This window comes from Aegilops tauschii, chromosome 3, assembly GCF_002575655.3.
Source record: "Aegilops tauschii subsp. strangulata cultivar AL8/78 chromosome 3, Aet v6.0, whole genome shotgun sequence".
Taxonomy (NCBI): domain Eukaryota; kingdom Viridiplantae; phylum Streptophyta; class Magnoliopsida; order Poales; family Poaceae; genus Aegilops; species Aegilops tauschii.
In genome coordinates, this window is record NC_053037.3 from 536,456,308 (window position 1) to 536,469,908 (window position 13,601).

The 13,601-nt window shown below is 46.5% G+C and overlaps 1 protein-coding gene across 1 annotated transcript; it reads right to left on the reverse strand.

Annotated features, from left to right (window-relative positions):
• Nucleotides 1-10,114: 10,114 nt before the first annotated feature.
• Nucleotides 10,115-12,034, reverse strand: LOC109778355 (uncharacterized). Its single transcript, XM_020336906.4, has 4 exons — nucleotides 11,822-12,034; nucleotides 11,105-11,293; nucleotides 10,791-11,027; nucleotides 10,115-10,385 (listed from the first exon to the last, which is right to left on the reverse strand). Exons 1-4 carry the CDS (start codon nucleotides 11,825-11,827, stop codon nucleotides 10,329-10,331), a joined length of 489 nt encoding a protein of 162 aa, XP_020192495.1. The 5' UTR covers nucleotides 11,828-12,034; the 3' UTR covers nucleotides 10,115-10,328.
• Between the last annotated feature and the right edge of the window lie 1,567 nt (nucleotides 12,035-13,601).

The window sequence follows — 13,601 nt, forward strand, 5'->3', positions numbered from 1 at the left end:
GGTTGGCTACCGGCGCACTTGATTTACTCTTTTTTTCTGCTGTTCTTTTTTGTCATTGTTCATATTTTCAGAATTTAGATCAAAGCATCATGCGTCGTTTCATTTAGAGTGTGGAGTCAGTTGTTTGACATTTGTGTGGACCACTGTTTATTTCTGTTTTTCAGCCTAGTTTAATACTTTCTAAATTCTTTTAAGGAATTTCAAAATGTTGCATATCCTGATGATTTGCTTTATCAGCATTCTGTTACCTAGGAGTTTATTCCTGAAATCTCAAGTACAGATTTCCTTTTGGATAAGTTTTCAGTATGCATAGGACTTCATTGATTTTACAGTTTTGCCAAAGCACATCTAGATCTGCTCTAAGTATTGCACATCTAAGTCCTATGTCATTGTTTTTAAGCTAAGAATCGTGCAAGCATTTTCTTTTGTCTTTTTTCTTTTCTTTCTAGTTTGATTGAGTCACTTAGATGTGCAACAACTAGAGCACATCTAGATGTGCCCTAGACAGTTGATTTTAATATTATGCTTTGTTTGTCATGGTTTTCTTCTGCCTTTGATGGTTCACAGGAAGCTTACTATATTATGTTTGCAAACCAACCAGTATTCTCATGATAATAAAATCTGCAGATAGAAGTTGCCCCATCATGCTCAAATTTGTACAATGCTACTAGATGCGATAGTCTTGCGTTTCAGGGGTAAGTAACTCTTTAACTTATTTGTATTCGTGATAGCTCCCATGCCAAACTGCATCTTCCCGTTAGAGACGAGATGACGCACGGATTATCTTATAAACCACTTCTCTGGTTGCAAACTGTGGAGGAGTACAGTATATGACATCAACTGTTGTGGTGAGGAAGCCCACATTAATCCAGCTTTGATTTTTCTAGATTAACTTGTCGTTCTGATGCACCACAGATCCATTGAAACTGACTCGATTTTTCAAACAAATACAAGAACAGAAATTTATAAAGAGCTGACTAACAATATGACACCATGTTATATTTTACAAAATTGCCAGGATATCTCCAGGCGCAGGTACAAATTGCCAGATCTTGTCTGGGCTACAAGAGACCATTTATTCAAACCATACCTAGAAAATTGCCGGATCTTTTCCAGGCTAGCAAAATTGCTGGATCATCCAAACAGAGCTACTACCACTACAGTATAAGCCTGTTCTTTTCCGGCAAGATCATCCAAGCAGCAGTGAGGTGTACAAAATTGCTGGATCTTCTCCAAGCTGAGCTGCTGGCTGACGACACAAACGACCTTCTCCTAATAGCTCGCCCATTGTCCCCTCGCTGGTCGGCCGGGAAAATTGCTCGGGAACTGCGGGCGGCGGGGGTGGCAAGCATCGGATCGTTCCGGCGGCCGTCCACCATCCAAAATTGCCGGACTGATCACGATGCTGCTCATCTGACACTACGACTCTAGAGTATATATATAGACTATAGATAGACGTGTACTAGTATGTGGAAGTGAAGGGTTTGGAGTACCGATCGAGGGCTAATCGTCGCTGTCGTCCCCGAACAGCAGGTCCTCGAGGCTTGAGCCGCCGGAGGAACGGAACTCGTTGGAGGAGCCCTGCGTCTCGTTGCCGTCGGCGGCGTAGTAGTTCATGCCGTTCCCGCCGGCACCACCCATGCCGTGGAACTCGGGCAGTAAGTTGGAGAAGTTGTTGTTGCCGGTGAACGACGGACCTGGCATGGCGTTGGCGTTGCAGGGCTCGAAGGGGCGCCACATGGCCAGATCGGACATGGCGCCCGCGTAGCCGCTGCTGTTGCCCCCGTCGTAGCGCGGGAAGAAGCCGCCGTTGCCCGGCATCGGCAGCTGGTAGCCGCCCATGCCATGCGCGCCTGTGACGGTGCCGGTGACGTCGCGTTGCTGGTTGTACGCAGGCTGCTGCAGCTGCATCCGCTGCATCGTGTTCATGGCGTCGTGGTAGTAGTCACGTGGCACCATCATCATCGCCTGGTCGAGGAGGGGAGCGTCGTGGCGGGGGTTGTTGTACGCGGCCTGCATCGCGTTCATGGCGTCGTAGCCGCAGCGATCGGGCTGCATCGTCATGCCGCCGCCGTGCCACATGGCCAGTTGGAGGAGGTCGGCGCCGCCTGGCCCCTGCTGCTGCTGCTGCTGCATCGGGTAGCCGCCGTCGTCGCTCGAGGAGCTCCCACCGGCAGCCCACGGGCCGGAGTCCAGGCGCGCGGTCTCGACGACCGCGCCGCCCTCGCCCGTGGGCGGCAGCCCGAGCGCCCTCCGCCTCCCCGCGGCGGCCGCCAGTGCGGCGTCGACGGCCCCGAGCAGCTCGCGCAGCTCGTCCAGCGTCATCCGGCCCAGCTCGGCGTGCGGCGCCGCGAGCGCGTCGGGCCCGCCGTGGCGCACCCTGGCCAGCTTGGTCCGCTCCTTGACCAGCAGGCCCTCGAGGTAGCCGCGGTGCGCGTGGCCCACGCGCCGCACGGCCGGGAGCGCGCGGTACCTGGCGAGGACGCCCTCCTCCGACTCCACCACCGTGGGCGCGCCGCCCCTGGGGTCGGCGCAGACGACGGCGACGGGGACCCCGCAGAGCACGGCGAGCTGGTCCGCCTTGTCCAGCAGCCCGCGCCTCCGGTTCTTGAAGGACAGGCCCCGCCTCCGCTCGTTCTCGATGAGGCCCGTCGGCGTCTTGCCGCGCGGCATGCCTCCCCTCGTCTCGTCTCCGGTGGCTGCAGAAACCTAGCTAGGGGCAGGCCGTGGCGGTGGCGAGATTACTGTAGCCGACCGGCCGGCCTGCCGGATCGGGATATATATAGGCGCGGGCCGAGCCCCACCGGGCAGCCTGTGTTGCACCGGACGTGGCGGACTCGATCGGTGCGGCTAGGGTGGCCTCCCTGGTGCCCCCGAGGGGAGCCGCGCTCCGTCATTAATTACTCGACGCACTAATTCATTTTTAGTTGTAGCAAAATGCCGGGTGCCCAATCCAAATCCATGTTTGGATCGTCAATCCCGTGATAATTTGCACTAAACAATGTGTCATCATCACTAATTAAGCTTGGAGGGTTGGCTTGGTTATACGATATGGTAATATCCTTTTGGAGATCTGATCGAGCCCGAATCCTTGGCCATTAATGCTAGATCGGGCCTTTCCTTTTTCCTTCTCCCGTGCCCCGAACAAACTTCTCCCGTACGTGCAGCCGATCCGGAGACCGGGCGGGCTCCGAACCTTCTCCCGTACGGTTTGGTGGGTCCCACGTGGACAGGTCCGAGACTTGCGGGGCAAATCGATTCCATCCACGCATTCAAGTCTATTTGTTTTTTTTTCTCTAAAAGGAAGATGACCTCCGGTCTCTGCAATTCAAGTCTAGTTTGATCCACATCAAATATATATAGCTCTGATTTTGATTCATTTTCGTATCGAAATCGGCGGACCACATCCCGAGCATGGAGTAGGTCTTTTTTTTGCGGGTAGAGCATGGAGTAGGTCTCTCTTTTTTGCGGGTAGAGCATGGAGTAGTTCAGCTAGGAATGCAAATACTACGTGGACTTCAATCCTTCTTCTCAAGGTTTCTTTGGACACATAGAGTAAATCTTCTCAAGGGAAATCATGCATGGGCTTTCACTGCTTCAGTAGAGGTTGCAATGATCTAGTTTCTTTATATATATAGTCCAAGCTGGAAAAAAATGTTGTAACGGTGGAATTCTTCATCAGTTGGATTAAGTGTTGTGTCTTGCATTAATTTTGCATATTTTCTTGAAACAGAAGATCACAATATCCTACAAATATGTACTATAATAATAATAATAATAATAATAATAATAATAATAATAATAATAATAATAATAATAATAATAATAATAATAATAATAATAATAATAATAATAATAAAGGTCTAAAGGGGCATATTCAACTAATCTCGGCCATCAAATTAGGTCAATCCAACGACCTGGATTGCTCCAACAGTGGGTGCTCAACACGTTTAGCGTGCAATTAATATCATACTAAATATTAACATTGATATTTACACAAAACTAATGCGCAAACAATATCATACCTAATGCTTTTGCGCAATTGGTATACTACCTAATATTAATGTGCATTGCACATCACATTTAATAGTACTGTCATCAACATATTATCAACTGTGTGAAGTGCATGAACGGGACTAGTATGTTTAGTGATAGAGAAGCGGAAGGAACCATGTAAGGTTCCTGGTTTCCTAAATATACATGATAAGGAGTGATGTGTAGAGAAATATCTCATCCTTGGTGAACTGAAAGAAAAGCTTGTTGCGCTTAATGACCGAACGAGACAATTAGAAGCACAAGTTAATGATCTACATAACCAAGATATGCAAGTACATATTTTCCATTGTGCACTCTATTATATCACTTTTTTATTTGGAATTCACCTCTAATCCTCCACTAAATGGCGACGTTTCACTCGTGTTGATCCTAAAGATGGTCAAGCTTATGCTTTGGGGAAGTTATCTAGCTTTATTCACTAAATATAGCAGTTCTACCATTTCACCTTTTCTTTTCATTATACAAAACTAAAAAAATATCTAATAAATCTAGGACGCGTCTAGCGGGCAGCCGTTGGTCCGCTAGTGCTTCACAGCGGCCGTCTATTAAATGGAAAGTGTTTGTCTCTTTATCCCGATTAGGAAAGATTCCTATGGTACCAGCTAGTTAAACAGAAAATATCCAACAGACATGCGTCCGGCTGTTCCTACTTTTAGTGCATGGACGCACATGGCTTTGTATCATTTAATTCATGATTTACAAATTTCGAAAAGCCATAACTTTCAAACCGCGCATCAAAATTAAGATCCGTTTTCACCCTCCGAATCCTCGCGACGAGATCTTTGAAACCAGATCCCGCATGGCTATGTTTCGACGAAATTTTTTTTGTGCAATTTAGTGCCTCGTTTTGTGCAACTGCCTAGTAGTTGATGTGCAACTAGCTGACCGTGGATGTGCAACTTTTCATCTATCACGTGGACGTGCAGTTTTCACAGATGTCACCTCCACCCCCTCAAACTACCCCTTCCCGTGAGATGTGCAATTTCGTCTGTTGCGCAGGCCAACTGCCTAGTAATTGATGTGCAACTTTCCCCTTGCCCGTGGATGTGCTTTCACTTTTTGCTGTATCCGCCAACTTCCTAGTAATGGATGTGCAACTTCGGATACTGCCACAACCAAATGTCTAACAGTGAGAGCAACTTTTGATCGTACCCCCATGGATGTGTAGTTTTTTCTTCTAGCAACCGGTCCAAACCACCCCTGTTTTTGAGATTTACAACTTTAGCACCCTGTCTATATGCAGCTTTTCACTATCCTCGTGAATATGGAATTTTCACCATTCAACTATCCCTGCCTGTGAGATGTGCAACTTCGCATGCTTTTTTGGCCAACTGCCTAGCGGACTATGTGCAACTCCGTTTGTTGCCCTGGCCAACCGAAACTGCATATCGACAAGCAGGGAGAGGAAATAGTTGCACATCGACTAATAATCAGTTGGCTCGAACAACATACTGAGTTGCACATATCCCTAATAGGGGAGGTGGGCAGAGTATGCCAACAGTAGACATCCACAAGTAGGGAGGAGAGTTGCACATCTACAACTAGGTAGTTGAACGGGGCAATAGACTAGTTGCACATCACAAAAGTCGGTTGTTATGGTTGCTATGTTGTAACCTCATTGGAAGTTCGATCATGTAGCTCTAAATTTGGTTTTGAAAAACAGTTGCATCATGCAGTACTAAAGTTGCACCATATAGACTCAAAGTTGGCATCGAATTTTTTTCGTCAAAACATACCCATGAGGGATCTAGTTTCAAAGATCTCGTCGCGAGGATTCGGAGGGTGAAAATAGATTTGAAATCTGATGTGCGGTTTGGAAGATATGGCTTTTTGAATTTTTGAAAACCCGAAATAAATACATATGGATCTGGTCGTTTCCAAAGTAAAGGGACGGTGTGAAGACATTTAATGCTGTAGTCACATGCACTAGCGGACAAAAAAATTAAGCATGCATGCGCTGTGAGCCACGCCGTTCGTTTCCTCTAAAAGGTGTGCGGCCACTTTTTAGATTTTGGGATAAATCTATCTTGTGTTAGTCTGAAAGGTCCAGGCCAACTAGACCTATCAAAGCGAGTTGGTGTTGTTCAGGGCCATGGTGTAGTAATCAAATATTATAGAGAGATTTTGTGTTGTGATCAAATTGTACATGTAGAGATATTTTGTATTGATAGGTTGAAGTGTCCATGCATGGTGTGTGCAATGAGCTATTTGGAGATTACATCACAAGATCAATGTACAATGTGGCTTCTCTATCTGAAAAACATATGTATGTCTTGAAACCTGCATTGTGGTGTATGTTTCGAGAAAATGTGAATGTTTCTCTAATTGTTGAAAACTAAATCTACATGTGTTGAGAAAATGTGAACTTATTTTGAGACTGTCCATGTGGTAGCAAAACAGATAGGGGCTGCACGCGAGATGGCTTCGAACCGGTCTCCACTCTCCATGAAAAGTTTTCACTGCTGCTTAGGTCGAAGTTTTGCTTAATAACAAGTACAATAGGGTGATGTATGGCGGGCTATAAGAGACACCACATTAAATTTTTGTCTAGTTGAAAGAGTGTTCCAACATCCTTTATGAGAGCAAAAAATGAGCCACGTATTAATGACATAACATACATATATGACTTGCTATTGTATAAGTGAACTATTATGTTGGCTGCAGATGATAGGTCTACTTCTTCTTTTTTTGAGAGTACGCCTAGGCGTACCATAACTTTATAGAAGGCAGAATGTCAATTATAAGAAGCTAGTCTTGTTGCGAACAACGAGCATAGCACGCACACCACATCCGGATAAGACCAAAGACGACCAACATCGCAAAGCAAGCTACAAACAAAAGCTGAAAGACAGCACCGCGTCCCAACCAACACCGGTCGCCCCCCAAGACCACCTTCCGTAGAGCTTCTCTTGTCAACGCACCACCCACTCTAAAGCCTATGATAGGTCTACTTCACATGGCGAGTTGTGGGTTGTACTGTTACCATGCTCTAATTATGCTTTCTTTTCATGTTCAAAATATTTTCTGATGAAATGCTACGAGGAGGAACTCGACTAGCTGTTTTCAACATGGTACATATGCCCCTCTATGAATGCACACACGCACAACCTACTGCTATGACTACCGCCGAGTTACTGAGCCGGTACATCATCTTCAGATTAACGAAGTTGCCGTAGACGTCTTCCTAGTTGACAGGCGTGTCTTCCTACACCTAAGGTAGTACGTCACCGGAAGAGCTGAAATAAAATCCATGAAACATAACTCCGACTAGTTTGCTAACACCAAACTCCGCTGTGGGTAAAATCTCGGCCACTATTATTTCAGTCGACGCAGCCGAGGCTCAGGCACCCTTCTAGTAGGCTCTGGCGAGAACGCCGGCCTCCGTCTCCATCACAGTCGGCGCGCCGCCCCAGGGGTCGGCGCAGACGACCGCGACCTGGGCCCCGCAGAGCGCCGCCAGCTGCCCCGCCTTGTCCAGCAGCACCCTCCTCCGGTTCCTGAAGGCCAGGACCCGCTTCCGCTCGTTGTCCATGAGAGCGGGGACGCCCTCCTCCGTCTCCATCACGGTCAGCGCGCCGCCCTCGGGGTCGGTGCAGACGACCGTGACGGCGACCCCGCACAGCGCCGCGAGCTGCCTCGCCTTGTCCAGCAGCCCCCTCCGCCGTGTCGTGAAGGTCTGCCGCCGCTTCCGCTCGGTCTCCATGAGGCGCGCCATGGTCTCGTGGCTCCGGTGGTCACTGTTGCCGATCGACCGGCCGGCCTGCCGGATCGGGATATATATAGGCGCGGCGCGGTCTCGGACGCTGCCGCTACGGTCGTTGTGCGATGCGATTCGTGGACTTCGAAGCTGCAAAAAGCAGGAGTCTGTATATATGGAGAGCCTTGATGTGCTCGTAGGTACAATCCGAGGCGGTATCGTCATCCGAGTATAGATCGTTTCCGCGTGTGCACGTTCGTGCGATCGAACTGGAGTTGCAACAGTCGATCGATCGGGTTTGGAGTTCTCATGTCGTGTCTCCTACGTGAGCGAAGCGGAATATTGCGGGGTACCGTGAGGTACAGGCAGATCCATCGCCGCTTGTTTCCGTGTCAAGATTCGTGCGGCACTGTTCATTATAGAAACCAAATTATTTTCTTTGGGAATACACCCACAAATACGGTATCCGGGTCCCACCAAAATAAGCCTTTTGTCAGATGGTATGGGCTGCCCATTCTCTCTCTCAAACTAATTCATCCATCTATTTCATCTTTGCTAACTTAAAATCATTCATATCTCTCACATCTCTTAGAGCAAAATTTCGGCTTCAAAACTTGACATAGATATGAACTCCTATCGCAAGGACTTTTAAAACAAGACCGATTTTGGATACTTTTAAATCAGTTCAAAAAATCATCAAACATATTTCACAAAAAATACATCTATTTTAATTTTGCATTTTAAAAATAAAATATTCCACTATTTTGAAATAAACTTTTACACGATTTTAAATAATCTATTTCGGAAGCTGTCATTTCAGTTTCATATTGTTTCCATTTTCAAAACGCATGTTTCACTTTTCACTGCTTGTCTTGCAAAAATCACATCTTTTTCAATTCCACATTTTGGAAATAACATATTTCACGCTTTTAAAATGAAATGTTACACATTTCAAAATAATAAATTTCACGAGTTAACATATTTATTTTATATTGTTTTCATCTTCAGAAGACACATTTCACTTTTCATTGGCTTCTTTCATAAGAAGCACATCTATTTCAATTGCGCATTTTTCAAATGGCATATTTCATGCTTTTGATATAAAATTTTACACATTTTAAAATAATCAGTTTCACAAGTTGACATTTCAGTTTCATATTGTCCTCATTTTCAGAACCCACTTTTCACTGTTTGTTTCACAAAAATAACATATTTCAATTTCACTTTTTTTAAATAACATATTTTCACTCCTATGAAATAAAATTACACATTTTAAAATAATTAGTTTCACAAATTGGCATTTTAGTTTCATATTTGGGGTAAATAGGTTTCTAGTGAAATAGGTTGGTTTCACATTTTTTGAGCTAAAAAAGGTTTGTTTCACATTTTTCTACTGAAATAGGTTTGTTTCACGTATGGAATGCGAAATGTCGAAAGCTAAAATTATCGAGGTTTGATCTTGTTCCGAAGGTCTTGCCGGAAGGAGTTTAAATATACAAAAAAATCGAAAATGGATTTTTTGTTTAAGAGATATGACGATCCAAATTATGAAAATGAAAATTAAAGCGATGGAGAAAGACGTGTACCATGCGTGTGTCCTTTTTCTAACTATGGTAGAACCCTCCCAGTGTTGTGTCTCCGAATACGTAAAAACATAAAAAGGTAAGTGTGCAATACATACATATCCAACCGCAGTGGGTTCTAGTTACACAAATCTCAAAGAAAATGAATGGTGGTACTTGTATCGCTAAGGTAACGTTAACACGCAAAGTGACTTTGCGGCTACCTGAGTTGCAAGGTCGCTGGCTCCCGGGCCGGCCCAGTAGCCTTTCTGTGCGCTCTGGCTTTCCTAATTTTTATTTTCATTTGTTCTTTCTTTTGGTTACTTCTCATTTTTACTTTATTGCACTTTCTTCGGGCTTGTTATTCACTTATAAATTTATTTTTTATACATGAACAAATGCATCACACATTTTTTCAAACGCGATCTTTTTAGTATATGCTGAACAATTTCTCATATATAGTTAATATTTTTAAAATATGGAATGAACATTTTCTTATAACGGTGAACATTTTTTCAAAACAAACTAAACATTATTTAAATATATAATGTTTTTATAATTGTTTTACTTTATATTTAGGCTTGCATGTGCTTCTCGAGCGGAAGAAGAAAAAAAAAAGGAATCAGGGCGATTAGGAAGTAACCGGGGCGATTTGAGTCGTTCGGATCTGTTCCTATCTGACGACTAACCGCCAGGTATCACTGTCCTGTGTTTTTTTTTTTGCGGGGGTGTTTTTTCTTTTTCTTTTTTGCACGAGTGAAATATTTTCTGATGAAATGCTGCGAGGAGGAAGCAGATGCGGCGAAAATGAAAGTCTGATTTTATTGATCGTTATTATGTGCGGAGGGAAGGAGACCAAGCAGCAATTGGTTTCCATTACTTCCATATATTATCGTAGTAGGAGCAGCAGTAGACGATGTACATACACAAACACAACTCGACCGATCTTAGTTTTCCTAATAACACCAAACTCTGGAACTCTGGATAAGAAGTCTCGGATATTATTGTTTGATTCAGGCGATGCAGTTGAGGCCCAGGCACCCTCCCAGCAGGTTCCTCAGCAACTTCTTCTGCAAACACAAAACACAAAACACAAAGATTGTTGTTAGTCCACCGTTAGGATCAGATCCGGTCGATCTTGCCACAATCTACAACATTCCAAATACTACTGGCTAATTAACCACCACTTTTGCCAAAGCAAAGTCATACGAATTATCCTAAGAAAGCAAGAAGAGACATTTGCAAAAAGTTGAGGTTTTATCTTTCTGGAAAGGAAAAGAAGCCCCCTTCAGATTATCCATTATCTTATCCTAAAAGGTTTGCGTCAATCACATGAGAGACGGGAAACTAGCCAAAGCAAATCCATTCCTTTTCATCTTTTTGGCGTCTCTAAAAGTAAATCCACTTGGCATCTAAAAAAATCCACCAATCACGTGACAGATTATTAGCAAAAATGAAAAGGTAGGAGCACTTGCCTTCTGCACCTTGCAGATGACGTTGGGGGAGATCTTGTAGAGGTCCTCGTCCACCGCCGCCGCCGCCGCAGCCTTGGCCTTGGGCTTCTTCCTCCTCTGCTGCTGATCCTTCTTCCCTTGCTGCTGCTGCTGCTGCTGCTTCCTGCCCCCCTTCTTCCTCCTCCCGGGCACAGCACCGGCACCGGAGTTTGCGTTCTGCTTCTCGTTCTCCTCCCCCTTCTTCACTCGGACGACGCACTGCATTTTCACATTGATCGTCAGCCGCTGGAAATTCAGCCGAGTTGGCGGTTTTGTTGTGTCTGAGTATGTCTGACCTTCTTGTAGGTGTAGGGGTTGGCGGCGAAGTGGGGCACCTTGAAGAGGTCGACGTCGTCTTCCCCTGCCTGCGCCGTGAAGAAGAAGGTGGCCGCCGGCTCGAAGTACTGGGTGACGGGCATCTCCTCCCACATGTTCCAGTCGCCGAACGCCGGGATTTGGCGCCACATTCCGCAGTCATCTTGCGCCTGTCATCACAAGACAAAAACCAGCATAAATCCATGCACGCTTGATTTTCTCCCTAAAACATGAACACAAAAGGAATGCTTGGTTGAAAACAGAGGAGCCATAGAGATCAAGAAGCATTATGAACAGTGCTAGCACATATAGCTTGCATTCTGAAAGTTTGGTCTAGTTGGATACGCAAAGCTTTCAGGTGATCTGAACAGTTCTATCCGATGTAGAACATGCACTTCGTTGGGGAGAAATTTTTTGTGCTGCTACGAGCAGTGATAGTACTATAATACAGTGGAAGAAGCTCGTGCATCCTTCCGGTGCACATTGTCAAGGCACACTACAACAGAGTGTCGTCTAAATCTGGCCACTGCAAAATATTCGAGCCCCAAAACTGTATAGCGTCGTGAGATTCAGCTACAAGTACTGAAGCAGCAGTGCACACTACAGCAAGGCTACAAGCGTAGGTTCCTTATGCCAAGCAAGGAGGAGAATGAGAGAACAGCATCTCCATGAATGCATGCATGCAATGCAAGGCTCACCTCCATCTCGCAGCTAGTGACAAGCCGAAGAAGAAGGAGCAGGAGGTGCAAGATGAGGAGGAGCAGGGGGAGAGGGGGGCAGTCAAAACACTGGTGGCACGGGCAGAGGAGCACGGGTCAGGGCCGTATACATAGCCGCCGGAAAGGCTGGGCCGGGGCAAAGAGAGAGGGAGATGGAATGTGGGGGCGCGCACGTTGTACCGCCCGAAAAACTTTACGAAAAGCCGGCGAGAAAGAAAGCAGGCAAGGCAGGCCGTGTTTGCTCGCTATGCGGCCAGAGGCAATGAGTACTGTGCTCCTGCCTGCATCATGCCCCTACTCATTTGACTCACTCATGAGCCATTACTGGTACTACTACCACGCACGACACACACCCCTGCTACCACCTCGCTTTCCGAACCGCTGTCCCTAGTGTTCGCACTCATATGATGCCGCCCTTTTCCCTGGCCAGCTCGCCCGGTCCAAGTCATGAGCAGCGAGACTTCATTATATTTACCCTCTCTCTTTCACTGTCCGTCTCTCACTGTCTCGCTGGGCCTGCTGGGGCGGGGCAGCAAAGGCGAGCGCTTTTGGCAACAGGGTGTCGCGGCCGTGATGATAGGCGATGAGTGTGCGTGTGTCGCATGCTCTTGTCTTTGTCACCCGCCCGTCCGGCCCGGCGGGCAGGTGCTGCGCGCATGGCATGGTGAACGGAAAAGCGGCCGCTTTTCCCTTTGGAACCGCGGCCAAAATCGCCATGATTCTTGGGGCTCCGCGCCGGCGGGCCTGCACGCTTTGCACCGGCCGGCGTGACCGGGGTCCGTCTGGCTCGCGGTTAACGGACGGGGAAAGGAGGGCTAGTAGCTTCACTAATTTATCATCTACCGTGTGGTGCTTGCTTGCTTTGCTTGTGGGTTTTGAAAGGAGGGCGTACTTGCTTACCACCGGTGGCGGCTTTTGAAAGGGGAAATGGGTCGTAAAAATGGCAAGGAATAATGGCGTTCGGCGTGTAAGGTGCACGGTGGATTGTTGAGTGAGGGTGGTGAGCACTTTTAAAAGTCACTCGGGGTGTCGTCGCTGACAAGAACACACGTATGGTTTGGTGCCAAACTTGCATGATTGCGGTGTGCACCTGCGTTTACTGTGGCTTTCGCTAAGCAGGTTTCTAAGCAACCCGGTTAGGAAAAGATCCAAAAGACGGTGGCTCTGGTTGGTAACTACTATCTCTAACCACCGTGGCCCTCAGCTGGTGACTCTCCTTTGCTCTGCCCGTATGAGTTCCATTTTACGATTCTTCTCACGGGTGAACCGAAGTTTTGCCCAAATGATAAGTATCACGGTCAGGTACATGGCACTCCGGTACTGGAGGTTTTACATGCGCAATTCTAGTCACACAAGGAGGGCAAGTTCCAGTGACACACGGCAAGTTTCTATCAAAAATAAATTGAAGCACGAAGATTGTCATGCTTGCCAACTAAAATTGCCATCCTCGCATCACTAGACTAGCCGTCGAATACATCCGGAGTTGCCATCTGCTCGTACCCGACGTGTGGCACTTATCATGATCCTTTTGCCCAAATTATAAGGGCCAACACGTCAGGTGCGTGGCACTTCGATCCTAACTTTATTAAGTTTTGAGGTATCTGAGGAGATCTAGAGATTTTTTAGAATTTTCTTATAACAATAACTGACTTTATTGATCTAGTAAAGCATAGAAATGGACGGTCACTCTGGCGGCATCTGCATCTTGCACTGTTGGAGGACACACACAATCATAGTTCATCTTTGTCCATTCTAGGTC